The sequence below is a fragment of the Silene latifolia genome, chromosome 11 (genome assembly GCF_048544455.1).
Source record: "Silene latifolia isolate original U9 population chromosome 11, ASM4854445v1, whole genome shotgun sequence".
In the NCBI taxonomy this organism is placed as follows: Eukaryota; Viridiplantae; Streptophyta; class Magnoliopsida; order Caryophyllales; family Caryophyllaceae; genus Silene; species Silene latifolia.
In genome coordinates, this window is record NC_133536.1 from 133,376,301 (window position 1) to 133,399,986 (window position 23,686).

The 23,686-nt window shown below is 36.4% G+C and overlaps 1 protein-coding gene across 8 annotated transcripts; it reads right to left on the bottom strand.

Moving 5' to 3' along the window:
• Positions 1-206: 206 nt before the first annotated feature.
• On the bottom strand, positions 207-23,686 carry LOC141611913 (uncharacterized). Of its 8 annotated transcripts, none has more exons than XM_074430564.1 (10): positions 23,317-23,674; positions 21,935-22,168; positions 21,559-21,848; positions 21,408-21,475; positions 21,183-21,311; positions 21,026-21,078; positions 2,301-2,356; positions 1,337-1,427; positions 514-680; positions 207-432 (listed from the first exon to the last, which is right to left on the bottom strand). In XM_074430564.1, the coding sequence occupies exons 7-10, from the start codon at positions 2,337-2,339 to the stop codon at positions 385-387; spliced, it is 345 nt and encodes a 114-aa protein (XP_074286665.1). In that variant the 5' UTR covers positions 2,340-2,356; positions 21,026-21,078; positions 21,183-21,311; positions 21,408-21,475; positions 21,559-21,848; positions 21,935-22,168; positions 23,317-23,674; the 3' UTR covers positions 207-384. The 8 variants fall into 8 exon arrangements, 2 of the variants coding, with proteins under 2 accessions (XP_074286665.1, XP_074286664.1); XR_012528890.1 differs by having other exon boundaries at positions 220-432; positions 637-680; positions 23,317-23,673; XM_074430563.1 differs by having other exon boundaries at positions 207-680.

Here is a 23,686-nt window from a genome sequence, read left to right on the forward strand (position 1 = left end):
GTTTTTGGTGTAGAACTGATGTAAATATCAACTTATTTACATCATTTATTGTCTAAAACCGATGTAAATAGGTATTTTTATTATTTTTAAAAAAATATATTTGAGGCGTTTTTAATTGGGGAAAACGCCTCAAATGAGAGCTTCAATCAATTAAAAAAATTACATTTCCAAAACCCAAAATGTATGTATAAATATACATTGTTTTGAACATAAATATTCTTTGATATACACATAAATAGATACATGTAGAATACCTCTGACTAAATAATGACAATATTGATAGTAAGATACAAAATGAAATTAAAAAACTAATATCTCCTTGCTTGTTCCATATATTTGAGCTCCTAACTACCAACATTGTGTCGAGTTTTCATCCTTAACTCTTCATGGCTTGGCGGAGCAATTTAAAAACAAATCAATGTGTATTTGAGCCTGCATATGTACAATACTACAAATTACTATTGAGAAACATATATATATATTACGAGTACCATTTGTGTTGTGAGATCTAACACGGCATTCTGCAAAGTTGTCAATTACTGCATGAGCCTTTCGCTTGTTATCCTCGAGGCAGATATTAGTAACCATATAATATGACATTAGAACTTGATCCTCTGCCTGCAACATAAAAGTTACCTGCTCAGGGGCACCTGGCACCTTTACTGGCTTGATGCTAATTTCTGTTGGTATCCACAAACAAGAATGACAGCTTGTTAACCATGGAAATACATGTTTCGAAACTAGGTGACATTTTGCAAAATGTATAAACAAAAAAACCAGCCACAAACGCTGATAGTAAAAGATCTATGGTCAAAGATTGCTCTTAAATCTCTCTAAAGAACAGTACTAAAGGCTCAGAGAGAGATTCAAGAACCTGCATTAATCACCGAGCAAACCCTTATCTAAAAGCATTCACGAACTTTTTGAAAAAAGAAAAAGGTGAAACTGCAAAAGAGATGACAGTTTTTAAGTAGAATACCTATGAGAGATATGGTGCTGCAACTCTGCAAGCAGTGGTTTAATATCTATCATGAGTATGTCAAGAATTAATTTCTCATTGCCGGTGAACCATTTAGGGAATTTATATTCCAACCCTTGCTACACAGTATCCATATTTACCATTCTCACGCAAAAGGCTGAAGATAACCATTGCACAGCTTTAAATTTAAATTGAAAGAAAACGAATTGACTCCAATTATGCTCTAGCGAATGATAAAAATAAAAGCAAGTACAAGTTATCTTTATAACTGAAAGTCTATGCCTGTTTACAGCGCTAGCATGAAGTATCTTAGAGGCTGAGTTGTTGACTACCAGCCATAAAAAAAGATAAACATACCATTTGCCTGAAGCTCCTCAAGAGCAAAGCAGCTCCCAATGGATTCAGGAAGATATGTTATTTGGTTATTTGAAGCATTTAGAAGCTTTAACTGCAAAAATTAGACCAAATATAAAGATGGTTGAGTAATTTAAAAAAAAAACAGAAAATAATGAACAAAAGGTCAAATAACTTGTGGGGCATCCAGGGTACTTTCGAAGTATCCGTAGCATAAAAAAAATGAAAACTATTACGCTGACGCATACAAAATACGTAGGAAACAACAAATAATAAAAGTTCGTATAAGTAGATCATACATAAAGGGACAACAAGATATTCAAGCTCATATACTTCAACTAAGGTGTGATCATTCTGAACATATCGCAGCCTAATGGTCACAAATACTAACAAGAAACACCCAATATATAACCCATCATAATCATCCTACTGCCTCCAAAGAAGCATAGCCACTCACGAGGTTAGGCGCGTCAAACATTTCACCCAATATAGAGGTTGTTTTCAGTAGATACACAACCACAAGAAAGATGACTGTTTAGTCAGACTTTAGTAAGTTTACTAATAATACTCCCTCCAACGAACCTCATCCAATCCAATCTACCGCCATTAAAATTTTTTAGAGTTAAACTCGGAAAACAACAACTCGATAACAATACAAGACCAATCAAAAACACTAATCAACTTCCCCTTAGCAAATTTTCAACTCCCGTATAATTAATCTATGTCATATAAGGTCTTAGCTATAAATCTCACTATAGCAAAATGACAATTTCACCACTAACGACAACAACCAAACAACAGAAAACAACCAAACAGAAATACATAAATCATGCACCTCAAGTAGATTAATTGGTCTGGATAACATCAAAAATGAGATTGGTCAGGAACACCACAAAGAAACGTCATATTTGTATACAATATTCATAATAAATCAAAGAAACAACATAAAAATAAATGGACAACTCACCTGAATAGAGTGAAGATGTAGTCGTTTGAAGATAGCCATGGAACACCTCTATAATACTAATAAACAATTATGAAATTGGAGATTAGTAAACCCTAATTGACATTGTTCTCTAACATAATCCAGAAACATTCGAGAATCATCAATAGCAGTAGCGATAAAATGAGGAGAATTGCAGAAATAACAGGAATTAAAATGCAAATGAAATTGAAATGGTAACCCTAATTTAGAAAAAGGGGAATGAAGGAAATGTAGATTCATATACATACTAACATACTCATATATGTCTAAATAATTTGTCATAAAATTAAAACGGATTTTATGCATGCAAACAATAATATAAATAGAGGAGAAATCATGTCCTTACATAGTGGATTTCGGTTATATTGGGCACAAGAGAGATCACCTTTCTCTCTTGTTCTTGAGCTTTCCTTATGGATGAACAAGATCTAAGTATAAGATCTCTCCCTAAGCTTTATACCCAAGGCTTCTCTTAATTTAATTAATATTACAAATACTAGTATAATATTAATCAAGGTAGAAAATTGAACCAAAACTTTTATAAAACACTTATATGTTTCGGTTTTTAAGAGAGAAGAAGAGAGGATTTTTCTTCTCACTAGAACTTATATTTTGGATGAGTGAATTGGAATGAATAATAATACACTACATTTAGTATATTATTAAGTAAAATTATAGAGAAAACAATGATCATTTTTCTTCCCCAAAACCGTGTAAGAGGAGCCTTTTGGGTGAGCCAATGCATGCAAGTGTTGTTCTTTACAATACATAATAGGCTTGCATGGCTAGGAAATAAGGTAATCATTGTGTTTACCATTATCTTAATCAAACACAATATTAGCCTATTTCTTCCCCTAATTTCGGCACAATGGATAATATAGAGTCCATATTATTTTTGTCAATTTGTCAATATGTCACATGTCATATGTGACATAAATTTGTTATGTAATTTTTAACATATTAAAAATCAACGTATTAATAAAATACGTCACATACAAATATCGACTTAGTAATATCATAATTACTTGTACCAAAAATTTTACCAATTTATAAATCACAACTGATTGTATTTATAACAATTCATTCAATTTAATTGTTACTTTAAACAATTATTTCATCCGAGTAATGATACAATTCAATTACTCAGACCGTATCTTATTTAATTACATTTCAATATGATACGTAAATTTTACTTCCAAAATCGTCCGTCAATTTTCAAGTAATTTAATTAACTCGTAACGTTATACGATTAATTAAATAATCAATTAAGAGTGTTGCCCTATAGGTATGACCTAGGGGATCAACTGATCACCACCGTCACACGACAGTAATGTCAAACTCTAGTCAACCAATCATTACCGATATATGTTGACCAGTTGACAAGAATAACAAAATTACTTCCCAATTGTATTCTTTAAAATGAGATTTAATAATGATATTTAAATCATGTGATCGCACTATTGTTGAGGACACATTTCCCAACAATCTCCCACTTGTCCTCGACAAGTGTGCGTCACCAATTCTCTTGTCCTATTACTATCTCCCACTCAATGCAAGGTGTTTTTTGGGTCGTACTTGCAAGTGATCATATCGAGAGTGGTTTCCTCGATCTGGAGAATAACCGATTGACCGGACTTATCTATCATAGATACTTTCCGAGCGTGGCCACGCATTTCCGGTTCATTACTCCTCGAGTGGCCCTGAGATATTGTTATAACCCCGACAAGGGGTGGACAATTCCTATCGCACTCATTCCCTTCGACTAGCCACACCATCATAACCCAAAATATGCCCATTTGACCCCATTTACGAAGGTCGTAGTAACACAAATCAAAGTTAATCAAATCGTGCCATCTTAGGCGAATAGTCTTTAGTCAAAAGAATCGACTCATTAGAATACTATAGTAGCTCTCGCCACGACCAGGCTATATAAATTTGCGTAACTCTATAAGCGGTCATTAGGCCCGACAAAATGTTCCTAACAGTCTGCCTATGTGATCGACTAGTCATCTCACATGACTGAATGGCACTTGAACTTGCCATCAATCGCCTCACACTCTAGTCACTTCGAGACGTCACCTCATACAAGTGACTATGGGCAAATACTATGTTAATCCGTGTTCACTTTAACGGGTTCAATTGTCTCTACAACCCGTATGGATGTAACAAAGTATAATATTAAAGATAAAAGACAAATGTGATTATGAACATGAACAAAAACAACACTTTTATTTCATTTCAAAATCTAATGTAAATTTGGTACACGTTTAAGTCCCATGGACGTAACATGCCCATCATGCTTAGCCTGCGATAAAGGCTTGGTGAGCGGATCGGCTATGTTGTCATCCGTCCCAACCTTACAAATCGCAATTTCCTTTCTTTCAATGAAATCTCTTATTACATGATATTTTCTAAGTACATGTCTAGATCTATTACTAGACTTTGGCTCCTTAGCTTGGAAGATCGTCCCACTATTATCACAATAGAGAGTGATGGGATCATTGGCGGTAGGTACTACTTTTAGACCTTCCGTGAATTGCTTGATCCACATAGCTTCCTTAGCGACACGATTCGCTATGTACTCAACCTCCGTTGTCGAATCATGATTCTGACTTCCTTGAAGCTTCTCCACTACGGCACCACCATTGAGCATGAAAACAAAACCGACTTGTGATTTCATGTCATCTCTATCTGTTTGAAAACTTGAGTCCGTGTATCCAGTAACACGCAACTCGGTGTCTCCTCCAAACACAAGGATAGAATCCTTAGTTCTTCTCAAGTACTTAAGGATGTTCTTGACAAAGAATCCGGTGACTCTCACCGGATTTCCTTGATATCTACTCGTCATGCTCAAGGCATACGAGACATCAGGACGTGTGCATATCATGGCATACATGATTGATCCAACAACGGAAGCATAAGGGATCAACTTCATGCGTTCAACATCATGGGGCTCGGAGGGAGATTGAGTCTTGCTCAATATCGTCCCGGTTACCATGGGTACCAAACCCCTTTTGGATTTGTCCATGTTGAACCGTCGAAGAATCTTATCAACATAAGACTCTTGACTTAGTGCCAATATCCTCTTGGGTCTATCTCTATAGATCCAGATACCTAATATGCGTTGTGCCTCTCCTAAATCCTTCATTTGGAAGTGGTTACCTAACCACTTCTTAACGAAAGACAACATTGGAATATCATTTCCAATGAGTAGTATGTCATCGACATACAAGATTAGGAACACAACATTGCTCCCATCGAGTTTCATGTATAAACATGGTTCCTCAATATTTCGAGTGAAACCATTTTCCTTTATAACATGATTGAATCGATGATTCCAACTTCTAGATGCTTGCTTAAGACCATAAATGGATCTCTTAAGCTTGCACACTTTGTTAGGATTTTTAGAATCAACAAAACCTTCGGGTTGTATCATGTACACCTCCTCTTCTAAATGCCCATTTAGAAAAGCGGTTTTGACATCCATTTGCCAAATTTCATAATCATGAAATGCGGCGATCGCTAACAAAATCCGTATGGATCTTAGCATGGCTACGGGGCGAAGGTCTCATCATAATGGAGACCTTGGACTTGGGTAAATCCTTTTGCCACTAGCCTAGCTTTGTAGACATCATCATGTCCTTCTATGCCATTTTTGACCTTGAATATCCATTTGCATTGGAGGGGTCTTGCCCCTTTAGGCAAATCTACCAAGTCCCAAACTTGGTTTTCAAGCATAGAATCCATTTCGGACTTCATGGCTTCAAGCCATAAGGTGGAATTAGGACTAGAGATTGCGGCCTTGTAGGTGGCGGGCTCGTCACTTTCCATAAGCAACACATCGAGTGTTCCATCTTCCTCGATAAGTCCCACATATCGATCGGGATGGCGAATAACTCGGCCCGTCCTTCTTAGTGGAGGAGGTACAACCGCGTTAGACGACGAAGGAACATCTTCTTGCGTCTCTACCTCGGTTTGTGGCTCTTGAACTTCATCAAGTTCAAAATTTCTCCCCTCTGTCTCTTAGAAATAAATTCTCGTTCTAAGAAGACCTCGCAAGACACAAACACTTTGTTCTCTTGAGGTTTATAGAAATAGTAACCTCGAGAGGTCAAAGGATAGCCTACAAAGATGCACTTTTCAGATCTTGGGGCAAGCTTATTGTCGGGTTTAGCCTTGACGTAAGCATCACATCCCCAAATTTTCATATAGGATAGATTAGGAACTCTTCCTTTCCATGTCTCAAATGGAGTCTTTTCGGTGGCTTTAGTGGGACTATTATTCAAAGATAGAATTGCAGTTTGGATTGCAAATCCCCAAAACGAGTTAGGTAACTCGGTTTGACTCATCATGGATCGAACCATATCAAGTAGGGTTCGATTTCTCCTTTCGGCAACACCATTCGGTTGTGGTGTTCGGGTGGAGAAAGTTGTGATATAATACCACAACCTTTCAAGTGTGAATCAAATTCAAGACTAAGGTATTCACCACCACGATCGGATCGCATCGCCTTAATTCTTTTGTTCAATTGGTTCTCTACTTCGTTTTGAAATTCTTTGAATTTCTCAAACGCTTCACTCTTATGTTTCATTAAATAGATATACCCATATCTACTTAAATCATCGGTGAAGGTTATGAAGTAGTCATAATTACCACGGGCGGTGATAGTCATTGGTCCACATACATCGGTGTGTATGAGTCCCAATAGCTCACTAGCTCGTGTCCCTTTACCGCTAAAAGGATTACGAGTCATTTTGCCAAGTAGGCAATATTCGCATGTACCAAATGATTGATAATCAAAAGGTGTAATCACATTAGTCGAAACTAATCTTTTGATGCGATTCTCGTTTATGTGACCTAATCGACAATGCCAAATGAACGCTTCACTTGGGTCACTTGATTTGAGTTTCTTTGATTGAATGTTATAAATATCATTTGTTGGATTTGAGGTCTCTAAAATGTAAATGCCATTAATGGAAGAAGCTTGGCCAATAACCAAATCATTCCTAGAAATAGTACAACGATTGTTCTTAATGACAAAACAAAAACCGTCCATGTCTAGCATAGCGATTGAAATAATGTTTTTAGAGAGCGTAGGCACATAAAAACAATTATGCAAATACAACTCAAATCCATTTGGCAAAGCTAGAACATAAGTTCCTTTGGATTCGGCCGCTACCCGAGCTCCATTTCCAAGGCGTAGATCCACATCTCCCTTGCTAAGCCTCTCCACATCTCTTAAACCCTGTAAATGATTACAAAGGTGAGAACCACAACCAGTATCTAGTACCCATGTCGTAGTGGAAGTATAATTTATATCAATAACATAAATTTCTTTAGGAATTGTACCTTTTAGAGTAATGAGTCCTTCCCTTATATTTCGCAAATACATAGGGCAATTCCTTAGCCAATGTCCCATGCCATAGCAATAATGGCACTCATCATTAACTTGCTTGAAGTTTTTGATTTTCTTTCCTTTCTTCTTGAACCTCTTGCCCTTTGAAGCAAGAACTTGATTGCTAGAGCTCCCACTAGCTTTGGCATCCTTATCTTCCAGAGATAAAGACCCTATAGATCGTATGAGGTAGTCTTCTTGAGACGGACTCACACGAGGTCTAGTAGTAGTGGGTGGTTTAGAAGTGGTGATGAAATTAAGGTTTCCATCCGAACCTATCCCAAAATGAAGTTCTCTAGTTGTATCGAAATTATTGTTGGAGCATACGTCGTCAAGAACATGGTGATATGACTCAATAGTTATAGGTGCGGTAGCATTTGATGGATTCATTGTAAAAACAACAAATATGGAGGAAAAGGAAATATTAACATTTGTCTTTTTAAATCATACTTGCAAATTAACAAGATATGAACATTTATATAGTGACCTCTACCCAACTATAATAAATGATTCCAAGACCCAAATTCATATCAACTTAGGCACGGGGTAGCCGATGCAACCTTCATTAATATAACTTGGTGGATTAACCTTTTAATCGATTCTACTTTTAGAACTCTTGGTCGATAAAATTACTCTAATATTTATCTATAGCCCAAAACACATCAACAAGGGTACGGGGTAGCCGATTGAACCCTTATTAATAACTTTTGTTGAGTTCAATCCAAATTTCGAATAAATGTGTCCATTATCCAAACCCACATCAACTTGGGCACGGGGTAGCCGATACATATACATCCCTTATCAACATGAATTCGGTGGATTAACATTCATCACCCACTTCCCCTACGTTACAAGGTTTGTACCCCGGGGTAGCCGAGTGCACTCCCTCGCGAAATAGGTTTTCATGGTTTCTACTATTTGGTAAGGCTATGTCTCAATTGTTTGTTTTAGCGAGAGGTCATGTCAATTTATTATCTATCACGTTTTAAGTGAACTAAAGCGGTGAACTACGATAATTATAATTGACACGGTCGATAAACTTGATAAAATAAGAATGCATGTTTTAGTTATGGCGATTTAGCGATGCATGTGACATAAAATAAAATGCAAGCAAAAAGATAAATAAATCCTAGTATGGCCTTTCCTAAAAAAGAAAAACTATTAATCTATTACATATTCGGAAACCAACTCCATTGGTCCCTTGAACTTCGGTTGTGGTACGCATCTCGAGGTAACAACGTCTTTATGTATCGCCATTCTTGATGAAATCCGTCTTGAGAACTCCGGAATGAATAAAATTACATAATAAATTACATAATTTCCTATTATACATTTGTAACTAAAATAAAATAGATCTATTAAATTACAAAACGGTGATACGAGATCACAATAAAATTACAACCGAATCGATATTCCCATACATTTCGGGAAATACCAATTAAAATCTAAGGCCATACTAAGTAAAATTACATAATTCAAAAATTACATAAATTAAAATTATGACAATCATAAAGAAAATGCAGCATTATAATATGTATGAACATGCTCAATTTTATGCTAAATCGCCTTTAATTAGCCAATATCGTATATTACTCGGTTTTTACGGACTTGCGTGATTTCAACATTTTATAATCACAAAAATGCATAAACTCATATTTATGCATAAGTTAATTACCCTAACCTCTTAGGACTCAAAATATAGTCTTCACTAATAATTTGACCATAATTAACCCATATTTACAAAATTGTTCATAAATGGACCAAAAAATACAAAAATAAGCTATTAAACTTCAAATAAATCACAAAATTTCAAATAAATTTGAAATTTAAATTCATGAACATTCTGGAAAAATTCCATGACACTCATAATGTTCAAAATCTTAGGTTAAAAATTTCGAAAATTTACCGGAAAAACAATGTTGCGGTTTATCGATTTATAATAAAATAATCATAAAAACATGGAAAAATTATTTTTACTAACTTTTCAATTTTAGATCTGAAAAAGTATAATAAAATGCAACATTAGACGTTTTTCCTAAGTCATAGATTATGTTTTATTAATTTTCACTAATAATGTCACTATTTATGCTATTTTTCTTCAAAAATCCATAAATCATGCTAAAAGACTTCTTTATAGCCAATTATTTTACACACATCTTGTAAAATTGCATGTGACAACATATTAATTTTCTATGAACAGATTCGAAATTTAACTCATATTAACCTATTTTTCACTTAAATCCGAATTTAATAATGAAAAATTCATTTTCCGAGCATAATAAGTCCAAAAATTATGACAATTTACAGGTTATCTCAAAATAATATATGTAACAACATATCCAAAAACCAAGTGAAAATTCGAAGTATAGCTATTTTTAGACCAAAAATGACATTTTTACTCATAAAATCACATTTAAATGCCATTATTGTAAATTATGAACAATAAAAATCCGAAAAATTAACCAAAATATCCTAAAACATTTTAGGACCAGAAATATTAACATGCATGGATTAATTTCGTGATATCTCATAATAACACAAATTTTACAAGTTTTATTTGTTATTCTTATAACTCGGAAAAACTTTTAACCGATTTGCATGCAAACAACCGTGGCTCTTGATACCGATTGAAGGAAATGTAGATTCATATACATACTAACATACTCATATATGTCTAAATAATTTGTCATAAAATTAAAACGGATTTTATGCATGCAAACAATAATATAAATAGAGGAGAAATCATGTCCTTACATAGTGGATTTCGGTTATATTGGGCACAAGAGAGATCACCTTTCTCTCTTGTTCTTGAACTTTTCCTTATGGATGAACAAGATCTAAGTATAAGATCTCTCCCTAAGCTTTATACCCAAGGCTTCTCTTAATTTAATTAATATTACAAATACTAGTATAATATTAATCAAGGTAGAAAATTGAACCAAAACTTTTATAAAACACTTATATGTTTCGGTTTTTAAGAGAGAAGAAGAGAGGATTTTTCTTCTCACTAGAACTTATATTTTGGATGAGTGAATTGGAATGAATAATAATACACTACATTTAGTATATTATTAGGTAAAATTATAGAGAAAACAATGATCATTTTTCTTCCCCAAAACCGTGTAAGAGGAGCCTTTTGGGTGAGCCAATGCATGCAAGTGTTGTTCTTTACAATACATAATAGGCTTGCATGGCTAGGAAATAAGGTAATCATTGTGTTTACCATTATCTTAATCAAACACAATATTAGCCTATTTCTTCCCCTAATTTCGGCACAATGGATAATATAGAGTCCATATTATTTTTGTCAATTTTTCAATATGTCACATGTCATATGTGACATAAATTTGTTATGTAATTTTTAACATATTAAAAATCAACGTATTAATAAAATACGTCACATACAAATATCGACTTAGTAATATCATAATTACTTGTACCAAAAATTTTACCAATTTATAAATCACAACTGATTGTATTTATAACAATTCATTCAATTTAATTGTTACTTTAAACAATTATTTCATCCGAGTAATGATACAATTCAATTACTCAGACCGTATCTTATTTAATTACATTTCAATATGATACGTAAATTTTACTTCCAAAATCGTCCGTCAATTTTCAAGTAATTTAATTAACTCGTAACGTTATACGATTAATTAAATAATCAATTAAGAGTGTTGCCCTATAGGTATGACCTAGGGGGTCAACTGATCACCACCGTCACACGACAGTAATGTCAAACTCTAGTCAGCCAATCATTACCGATATATGTTGACCAGTTGACAGTAACAAAATTACTTCCCAATTGTATTCTTTAAAATGAGATTTAATAATGATATTTAAATCATGTGATCGCACTATTGTTGAGGACACATTTCCCAACAGGGAAGACATATTTTCCAGAAAAGGGAGAAAGAGAAAAAGAAATGAATACCATAAATGTATAAGCTCATTAAATCGAAACCCTAATCGTAGAAAGGCGAGCGATTTGCAGAAGTGAAGGGGCGTCACATACGTATGTAAGCACGAGATATAAGGTGGTATCAATGGTGTGTGCGTCTGTGGTGGTGCAGGATGGTGATGGCGGCGGTGGTCGTCTCTGACGCTGTGGTGGTTGAGGGCGAGGGTGATGGCGAGATGAGGATGAGAGCAATAAGTTATTTGAGAAAATGAAGGGTTTTGTGAAGAGGAGAGGCAGTTAATAAGAAAAAATTTACATCGGTTTTAAATAACCGATGTTTATGATACCCTTTTACATCATTTATTTGAAATCGATGTCACTAATATTTTTGTACAACGTTTTTTAAAAATAATCTATATAAGGAAAAAATATGTACACATTTTACATCGGTTTTTCTAAGAACCGATGTTATTTATGAACATTTACATCGTTTCAACTAAAACCGATGTCTTTGTGGCGATGTCAATAGGACTTTTTCTACTAGTGATATAGATGCTTCGAAAAATGGGTTGGGATGTGTGTTGATGCAGAACGGGAAAGTGATTGCCTATGCTTCTAGGCAATTGAAGCCTTATGAGGAGAACTATATGACACATGATCTGGAGTTGGGTGTAGTTGTGTTTGCTATCATGATTTGGAGGCACTATCTTTATGGGGCGACCTTTAAGGTGTTTTAAGATCACAAGAGTCTCAAGTACATCTTCACTCAAAAGGAGTTGAACATGAGACAGAGGAGGTGGATGGAGCTGATTGGGGATTATGACATGGATATTATATACCATGAAGGGAAGGCTAATGTGGTTGTAGATGCGTTGAGCAGGAAGAGTGTGCATTCTCTTTGCACAACTATGTCTTTGATGAGGTTGAGAGAGGAGGTGGGGAAGATAGGGATACATATGATACAGAAAGGGGATGCTAGAGGGGACTTGACAGTGGAGCCAGATCTTTATGATGACATTCGTAGGAAACAGGCTTTGGACCCTAAGATTGAGGAGTGGAGAGCTGGAGTGGAGAAAGGGACGGTGTGTAGATTCTCTATTCACACAGATGGTAGTGTGAGATTCGATGGTAGGTGGTATGTACCCAATTATGAGGAATTGAGAAAGATGATCATGAAAGAGGCTCATTGCACACCATATTCGGTACATCCAGGCGGTGACAAGATATATAAGGATTTGAAGAAGACTTTTTGATGGCCTGGGATGAAGAAGGAAACAGCTGAGTTTGTGGCTCGTTGTTTGACATGTCAGAGAGTTAAGGGGGGAACAGTGACGACCACAAGGTAAGATTCAGTCTCTTGAGGTACCTGAGTGGAAGTGGGAGTCTATTTCTATGGATTTTATAGTGAGTCTGCCGAGGAGTCGACAGGGTAATAACATGATATGGGTAATAGTTGATCGTTTGACTAAGTCAGCTCACTTTGTGCCGATGAGAGATAATTGGACCAAGATACATTTAGCTTTGTCTTATAGGAAGCATGTGGTTCGTTTGCATGGGGTGCCTAACGATATAGTGTCAGATAGAGATGCAAGGTTCATATCACGGTTTTGGAAAGAGTTGTAGGAGTTGATGGGAACTACTTTAAAGATGAGTACTGTATTTCATCCTACGACAGATGGCTAGACAGAGAGGACCATCAAGACTTTAGAGGACATGTTGCGAGCTTGTGCTATGGATTTTGGTTGTAGCTGGGAGGAGAGGTTGGACCTGATTGAGTTTTCTTATAACAACAACTATCATACTAGTATTGGTATGACACCATTTGAGGCTTTGTATAGGAGGAGATGTAGGAGTCCGATTTACTGGAATGATAGAGCTGAGGCAGTGGTTTTAGGACCACAGACGGTACAAGATATGGTGGAACAGGTTAAGCTGATTAGGCAAAAGATGAAAGTGGCCCAGGATCGACAAAAGAGTTATGCAGATTTACATCGTCGTGACATAGAGTTTCAGGTTGGGGACAAGGTTCTTTTGAAAGTGTCTCCTATGAGTAGAGTCATGAGATTTGGTAAGAAAGGGAAGCTGAGCCAGAATTTTATCGGACCTTATGAGATTTTGGATAGTGTGGGTGAGGTTGCTTACCGGTTAGCTTTACCAGCTGCTTTGGATAGAGTGCATAATGTGTTTCATGTGTCTCAGCTGCGGAAGTATGTGAGTAATCCGTCACATGTGTTAGAGGTAGAGAACATCGAGTTGGATGAGTCCTTGTCTTATCTTGAGGTGCCAAAACAGATTCTGGATCGCAAGGTTAGGAAAACTAGATATGGGAAAACAGTGTTGCTTAAGGTTCTTTGGTCTAACGATGAGGTTGAGGAGGCTATGAGGGAGCGGTATCCGTCTCTTTTTGATCAGGTATGTGTGGTTACGGAGACATAACAATGTTTCTTTTAGGAGGTAAGAGATGGTCGCATAGAGTTTTTGTATGTTTATGTTGGTTTTAGTACAGTTAGTAGTTGTCTTGAGTCGGTTTGAGTGTTGTTTTGGGAGGTTTTTTTTAGTTTTGTTTTGAGTTTTTGTTATGTTGTTGTGTCGGAGTGGAGATAATGTGTTTTGTTTTGTGTATGGGTTGAACTTCGGGGACGAAGTTCTTTTTATGGAGGGAAGACTGTAATACCACGGTTTTCTATGTCTATGGGTACGCTATCAAGTGGGACTTAATCTGTCGAGTAAGTATCTTTTTACGCAAAACAGTATTCTGCCTGTAGGGTACTCGATCGAGTAAGTTGGGGACTCGATCGAGTAAGGGGCATTCGATCGAGTAAGTCACTTACTCGATCGAGTAAGTGTGTTTTACGGGTTTGTTTAGCCGAGTTTTGTAAATAACGCGAGATTAATATAAAAGCTTCCGTCATTATTTCCAAAAAACTTTTATCATTCTAAAACTTTTGAAGAGGAGATTTGAAGTTACGTTGTTCGTATCTCTCGTATTATTAGCAAATCCCAAGGCTAGGATCGTCGGTTCGTCTCATTCTTTACGCCGTTGTGATCGTGTGTCGAGAGTAAGCTTTTAATATAATTTTTATAATGTTTTGTTGAGTTTGGTTAAACCCTAATTGGGTAGATTTGGGGTATTTGGGAGTATTATGATGTGTTGGTAGTAATTGCATGTATACATGATATAGGAGGAGGATTCATAGAGGAGATGTTCTTATTAGCTGCTAGACGGTCTCGTGTGATTGTTATTCCAGGTAGAGTTTTCCCTACTCACTATTGTTTACATGGCATTGTTGATTGTTGGTGATTGTTTTATTGTTATTGATTGATTATCAAAACGGAATTGGTATTTGGTGATTGTGATTGTATAAGGTGATTGTTGTATAACTGTCTGCGGTTCTCGGGGTACGTTACCCCCTGGCTGAGTGGAGTCACTTGCGGGAGTGGCTTCACGCCCTTGATTCGCCTTCTTTGGAACTCGCCACAGAAGAGATGTGCACATTAAGGAACATTGGTTATCGCTCGGATGAGATGAGCGGGGATTAGGTGGGAACGGCTGCAGTCCCCGACTGGCGGTGTGGAATACTTGTTGCGATGAGTATTCTGGCAAAACTACACACTTTAGTGTGTAGTCAGGTGTGTGGTGATGTGACGGAGTTGGTGGATTGGATTGGCTTGACTTGTTGTTTTATTGCAGCTGTTTGTTTTGTGTAAACAGTACTGACCCCGTTTAATTGTTTTAAAACCTGTGGTGATCCATTCGGGGATGGTGAGCAGTTATTGAGTAGGTATGAGTTGACGCGCATGGGATAGCGGGGTTGAGTCATCACGAGATGTCGTAGAAGTCTTCCGCTGTGTCGAACGTTCTTTTAGTTGTTTAGTTAGTTGACATTTTGAGAACATTTGTATTTCTTTTATCAGTTTCGTATTTGGTTGTATCGCCTTAAATTTTATTATTAAAGTACGTTTCTTTATGGTCTATTTGATTATCATTGCCTCGGGCAACCGAGATGGTTGCACTTCCATGCCTCAAGTGGTCTTGGTAAGGCACTTGGAGTATGGGGTGTTACAGCACTCACTCTCCACCACCGCCACCATCACACACCAGGTGATGCCTCCGTCGAACACTGATTCTCCCTCCGACCAACTAGACGACGGCGCGAGCCACCAACCTTCCACCCTACCACCTTGTGCGCTTATCTCCTTCGTCGTTCTTCATTCATTTTTTGGCTATATAATCTCGATTAACACAATTTTTTTGCTTTAAAATTCCCAACAACTTTGCCGGAGCTGTTAGTTTTTTAAATTTGTTCTTCCTTTCTTTTATATATATCTAGCTTTTACATTTCGAATTTGAGTAAAGAAACGTGTATCTTAACTATGGTTATGTATGGTTAGAATTATCGTCGGCGTTTGAGGTGGTTGTTAGTTGTAATCGTCAGGATGAGAGGTGGTGGCGGTGAAGGGAAATCGACGATGGTGGGTGATGTGGTGTTTGTGGGTGGTGCCGGGAGAGGGTTGATCTGAATGTCTCATGTGTAGTTGCTGGTGATATCGCCGACGCAGTCTGCTGTGGTGGCTGGTGATGTCGCTGGTGGTGGTAGTGGTGTGGTGTTAGTCGGGATAGATTGTTCATTGTGGCGGCAACAATGGTGGTGGCTGCACAGGAGTTCGTTATTGGGTGTTGGTGTCTGCTGAGATCCGCAAAAACGTATTTGAAGTTGGATACACACATATAAACTCTAGATACATTTGTATTTGAAGTCGGTTACATGTGTGTATCTGGGTTTGATAAGATGTGTATCTGGCTTTAATGACATGTGTATCTGGCTTTGATAAGATGTGTATCTGGCATTAATAACATGTGTATTCGTAAAAAAATATAAAATGTATCCACAAACAGCATAAAACGTATCTGAGAGTTAGTGTTAAAACTTGTAACAATTTACACAAAGTGTATTCGCAAATAATATAAAACCAGTTTAGGCCTCGTATATTATATGCACGTTACTTTAAGTTTAATATTTTTTATAAAATTACTTATATAATATTGGTATCTTATAATCGTTTACATCTCCCATCATTGTATTTTGCTGATAAATAAAAGCTAAAACTGAAAATTAGTTAAAAGAATTTGAGTAATGAGTTGAAATATATTTTAGTGAAAATATTTTGTATAGCATAAAGCTAATGAGTTTCAATTTATATTTTTTTTTCAAATTTGTTTGTCATAAAAAGTAATAACAACTAAACATAATATGGATCAACTCATCATCTTATAATAGGATCAATAATAGATATAGCAATTTATAGTTTTTTATCAATTTTATTTTATTTTAATTAAAATATTATAAATTAGAGTTTAATGAAAATAATATAATTTGATTAACAGATTAATTTTAATGAAAATATAATAGATGAATTACATTGTAATTGTTAGTTTCTTGGTTTAGTGAATGAACATAATTATCATTAGTTTCCTTTTTTGAGAATATGCTTTTTGGCGGGAAAATTATAGACATCACTTATTCATTTAGTAAATAGGGGATTTATCCGCAAATAGTATAAAATGTATCTCGGAGTTAGTCTTAAAATTCCCAAAAAAATTAGTGTTAAAAAAGTGTAAAAGTGTATCTAGAATTATAGCGTGGAAAAAGTGTATCTACTTATGTTATAAAATGTATCTAAATAAGAAGTGTATCTGGTAAGGTAATAAATAGTATCTGGAAAAAAAAAAAAACGAAGTATAACTAAGCTAGTTCGTACGATTCGTAACGTAACTCCGTTCGCACGGAATCTCGCCCTTTTATATATATATATATATATATATATATATATATATATATATATATATATATATAGAGAGAGAGAGAGAGAGAGAGAGAGAGAGCAAAGTTCAAATGAGTCCTTAATATCAATTGAGTCCATAAGTCCTTATAAGGACCATTAAATGGACTAGATGGATGGTTGAGATTGGATGGAGAAAAATCGATTAAAAACTATCAAAATAAAAAGGACAAAAATGTGGATGGTTAGATTGAAATCAATGGTTGAGATTAAAAGCACTTAGCACTAATCTTTTTCATATTCACTAATTAAATTTCTTTCTCTCTCTAGCAGCTAATTAATCAGTTTTGAGTTTCAGATATTTACGAGTATAACTCTAACATTCTACGAGTGTAACTTTGAAGTTTAACGAATGTAATTTTGATTTTTTTTTATGACGGAAAATTTGAATTTATATAATTTAAACATTTTACTAGTTTAATAGTGTAAGTTTGAAGCTTTACGAGTGTAATTTTGATTTTTTTTTTTGTGACGGAAATTTTGAATTTATATAATTTTAACATTTTACAAGTGTAACTTTGATGTTTTACGAGTGTAAATGTAATATTATAAGAGTGTAAATTTTATTTTTTTGTGACGGAAATTTTGAATTTATATAATTTTAACATTTTACGAGTGTAACTTTGATGTTTTACGAGTGTAAATGTAATATTTTAAGAGTGTAAATTTGATTTTTTTAGGCCATTTTCTATATAAAAATTTGAATTTATATAATCTTAACATGTTACAAGTGTAAATTTGATGCTTTATTAGTGTAAATTTAGTATTTTAAGTGTAAATTTGAAGGTCTGCGAGTGTAAATTTGAAGGTTTACGAGTGTAAATTTAATGCTTTACAAGTGTAGCTTAGGTCCTTTAAGTGTAACTTTGGTCCTTTATGAGTGTCCTCCACCACCAACCCACCCTCATAAAAACCAGAAAAATAAAGCAAAAAAACTAGATTTGAAACCAAAAAAATAGAATACAAGTGTAACTCTGAGGAAATACGAGTGTAAATCTTAACAAAAATATATATAACAAGACGAATTTAAACAAGGCGAGATTAAAAAATATATAAAACAAAAAGAGATTTGAAAAAAATATAAAACTAGTGTAACTTTAAGGAAAAACGAGTGTAAATTAGAGGAAATACAAGTGTAACTTTGAGGAAATACGTATAACTTTAAGAAAATACGAGTGTAAATCTGAAAAAATATATAGAAGTGTAAATCTGATAATAAATATATAACAAGATCCGAAAACACACAAAAATTCTTTAATAAAGTATAAGTGTAACTTTAATAGAGTGTAAGTGTAACTTTAATAAAGTATAAGTGTAACGTTAATAGAGTGTAAGTGTAACTTTAAACACCTAAATCCATAAACTCACATCTAAATTTAAAAAAAAATAAGAAAAAAAAAATCGAGAGTGGCAATGAGAAGAGCAAGCACAATCCATTCATCATCTCCCAACCACAAAACCAAATACCTTCAAGAAACCAAACAAGAAAAAAACGAGATGTGAAAAAAAAATGGTAGATCTCATTTTTGTCGAGTGTAACTTTGATGGAGTACGAGTGTAACCTTGAAAGAGTAGAAGTGTAACTGGAAAAAACAAATAATCTCCTTCCCTTTTAATAAAGAAAATGGAGGAAAAATCAGAAAAAGAAAAAAAAATACGAAATCTTAAAACAAATAAAACGACCACCACCCCATCAAATCCACAACCACGTCCACCACCCACCCATCTGACCCACAACCACCACGTCAGCAGTCCAACACCCACGACGCCAGCACACACCACCACGCCACCAACCCAATACCCACGACGCCACCAGATCTGAAAAAGGAAGCGAGAAATGAGAAGAAGAAAATGTGGCAGCCGCAGTTGAGGAGGAGGGACAACGACGACAGAAGCGATGACGAAGAGTGGTGGAGTGTGGCATCTGGTGGTGGCGGTAGTGGTTCGGCATGTAGTGGTCGTTGTTGTGGTCGTTGTCGGTGGCTGTTGTCGTCAGTTGCTGTTGTTGTCGACGGGGTTATGGACGAGAGGAGGGAGTGGTGGTTGTTGTTTGTGGTGGAGGTGGTTGTAGGGCTGTTGTGGTGGTAGTGAAGGAGGGAGGAGGAAGGCGGCGAGAAAGAGGGAGGCGGCAAGAAAGGAAGGTGCCGTGTGGGGTTGGGGTTGAGGTGGCGCTGGCCGGTGGGGGTGGGTTGTAGTGGCTGAAGAAAGGAGGAAGGTTTTTTTTATTTATTTATTTGGTTTTTTGATTTATTTGGTTTTTAATGAGAGAATTAGTTTTGGCACCCGTGGAATTCACGAGGTTTTTTGTTTTTAGTTTCTCTGTTGGTTAACCGGCCGCATAGCTTTGTTGTGGTATGTCGTTGTACCCGTTTGGCCGTTTAGGTGTCAATTTTTAAGGCCCTATGTTTGTTGGTTATTTATTTATTTTTTTTCTTTTCTCCGTTTCCTCACCATATGGGAACATTAGTGCATATTGCATTGCCATAAATTTCGGGTGTAGTTCAGAAATCCGTTGAAGCCCTTTTGCACGGTCATGAATAACAATATCTCGGTTTCCTTTTTCAGTGTCCCCGTTACCAATAATTAGTGCATCAAATTTGGTGCCTGTTGGCAAGTTGTACTGTCTACGATCTGTGATACGGCTTGCCCGCAGTCGTAGCTGAACAGGTTCAAGGTTCACGCATTCCATACGTTCTCTGACTATTTTCCAAACTTTCGCTATCTTGTTTTGGTCGTACAGCATTTGGGATAGACTTTCGACGATATCAGGTTGTAGGATCTTTTGGCCATCTCCGTTCAACGATGTAACCCTTTTTGTGAGCTCGTTTTTAGTGTCATGAAAATATAGTTGCATGAACCGAGGTGGTTTTCCTACAGGCGGTAGGAGAGACTCAATATTATGATGGTTTTGTCCTCCGAGTCTAAAACAATATGGCGCACCACCCTTGATAGTAGCATTTTCTACTCTGCCACCCATGGATGTGAATGCGTATATTGTGTTGTACGACCTCATGAGCCTTCAGAATTCATTGGAGCGTGGTTTCCCCGTTGGATCTAATAAACCTTTCAATATTTCTGGTGGTTCTTTTACTAATGGGAGTTTCATTTTTTTCTTTTTGGCAACATATATTAATTTGGATCGGCCATTCTTTGAGTTCTTGCCGACCGATTCTTCTTTCCAAGCTATAGCGTTACAAAACTCACAAAGTTCGATACGGCTGCCAAAACTCCAAGCTTTTAAATATTTTCCTATGTAGTTGGGAATATTATTATACATAATACATGATGTGTTAGCCGGTGGCGTTGATGGCATTGTACCATAAACAAATTTCAATGAGTATAGAAGACCAGTTATACGATAAATTGATTTGATTAGTGGGTAGTAATTTGGTTTTGCTGGTTAATTAAATGATTTGTGAACAAGATTTTTTAACTTGATATGATTCAGCAGGAAGGAGGTCGGTCAACGTGTTTGTATATTTACAGGAGAATAACAGGTAGTACTATAAAAATTCAATGCCCGAAGGAAATGGATATTGTCATGATAAGCGAAGTAAGGCTTACTTGAAGTGGGGGCGTCGCTGTCACGGTGTTGTCCGCACTTACAGTTGCATTTCCTGTTTTTATTTTTTTAAAATATGAATTATTAAAACCATCGTTGTTGTCACGATTGGTCAATAACATATATACGGTATAAAAAAGTTCAAATATTATATTATACCTGTTGTGTTGATTTCACATCTTAACGTTGTTGTTGAGGGAGGGGCGAGGTTGGGTTACGAGCTTCCGAAATTTGTAGCTTTGCGCGGCCGGCCTTTTTGGCGATAACTCAGCTCCACGCGATGACTGCCTGTTTAATTTCAGCATAGAAAAATCATGTTACGTTAAATTACCTAAACTACGGTAGTCTTTACAAAGAGTAGGTAAAACAAATAGTGTAGCTTACTTGAAGTCGGGTTCATAATTGATGTAGCAAGGGGTTGTTCATGCATAGAATCGACGCATATGCTGCACCTAGTTTTAATGGTACCCAAAAAATTTAATCATTTTGTTTACTTCCTGAAGTGCAAGACATAATTAAATTTGAGTAATTTTACCACTTTATAGTTGTCGGCTATAAAAAGCACTTGTGGAACGCTACCACTCGAAGCAGGTTTGTCAACACTTGCACTTGTGGGCCTGCGCGGACATCCTCTCTTACGGCGATTAAAATCCATGTTATCAGTATGTCTGTTTGTCTTACGTGGGTTGGCATTTGTATGGGCCAAAGATGAGTAAGAGTTGTCGTCAGCGGATAACATCGAGAATGGAAGGTTTGAGATACCAGCGGTATGGCTCGTTTGCGGACAAACAGGATGTTCAATGTCCATGTTGTCAACAGTTACGCCTGCAGAACGGAATACAGTGAATACAAACAAATTGTTTACAGTATCAGCTGAATAACTAATATAAAAGGAAGCAAAAGAGGGCTACTTGGGATGTCGTCAATCATCAACACCGGCGGCCGTGACATATTTGAGGTGCCTGAATTTGAGTCGCCAGGAGATCTGACCTTGCGTGGGCGGCCTATTTTACGGTAACTATACTCCATTTCAAATCTGTAGGCTGAATTATTGGGGAAAGAGGTGAGAAAACATGTGTCGGTTGGAGGCAGCTCCGCTTCCTGGCCGACCGCTTGTTAGTTGTTAATATGGGGGCAAGCTGTCTCTAAGGTTGCAGACATACACAAGTTAAGAACGTCTGATGTGAGACAGCAATAAAGGTGCAGAACTACAAACAGGAACAGGCAAAATCAGAGGGAACTATTAACTAATAGCGTAACCATACATCATTTGGGGTAAAATAAAACATAGAACTGGAAAAAGAAGATAGATGCACAACACGGTAGAGAACAATGCAGTCGAAGTGGCTGTGTTCATTCACAACTCCAAGCATTGTAATTGCTAGACTATGATATTGATAAAGAATCACCTGAGCATACTGCATAAACAAAGTTCAAAGGTAGAAAACAAATGAACTTAATAATAGAGGTTAACAACTAATTTTAAAAATATAAAATGTGCAGTTAAGCCAGTTTACTCTCCATCAAGGATGCATATGAGCCTAGTAGATTACTACTATTGCCAATAGATTATATCAAAATATAAGTGGTGCGTTTTGGCTGTTCCACTGCGAGTACGGATCTAATATGGTAGAACAATAAGTCTCTCTTGTGACGGGTATATCCGCCACAAGCTTGCGACATGTTAAATACTACCCATGTGGGTAAATAAGACAAAACAAATTGCTACTCCCTAGGCATTTTGCTTTTGTCTTATCTACCCCACATGAGTAGTACTTGACCCGTCGCAAACTTGTGACGGATATGGCCGTCACAAATGATAATTTGTGACGGTAGAAAGCCGCGTACAATAACTTTCACCTGTTGAAATTAAACCACAATCATAGAAATCCCCAACACAGCTAAACAAACAGTTCATCAAAACCGGGTAAAACAACGCACAATTAACTCAAACATGTAAGGCAGATGACATACACGAAACATATGATCAACAATTGAATCCAATATGCAGACACAATTAAAGCCAAATAGGGCAAATGAAAGGAACGACTAAAAATGAACACAATTAGTAGACGGCATCCTTCTTTAATTTCCTCTAATTGGTTGAGTCGGGTACTAAGGTTATTGAAAGGTCATAGAATGCAATAAAACATAAAATTTAATCATATACTATGGGGTAATACATTTGGGGAGGCAAATGGTTGACAATTAATTGTCATCAATGTATGATTTAATAACGGTAAGAAGGGGATGTGAAAAGTTGAAATTGAATTAAATTAAACCGGCAACAAACCTTCAGTTGGAGGCGTTAAATAAACAGGACCCGCCACCAACGCCGCGCACAAGGAGGTGATGTTCAGCCGGGACGGTAGCTATGGGCCGGGTAGATTCGGTACTGCACAGCGCGCAAAGGGGATCCCGGGCCAACTCCGGCGGCCTTAGGAAGGCGAAAAGGGAGGTAACCATTTTGTGAAGGTTGTGTAAGAAGGTGGTTATGTGGCTTGGCGGAATGAGGGTGTATTACATTGTCGGTAGGGTAAGATGATGATAAGTGATAAGAGGCGGCCAATTAGTGATAAGCTGATAACATGGGTTTTGAGAAAGTGAGGTGGCCTTTTTTAACCCGGCGTGGCTTTTTCAATATGTCTACATGACTTTTAATT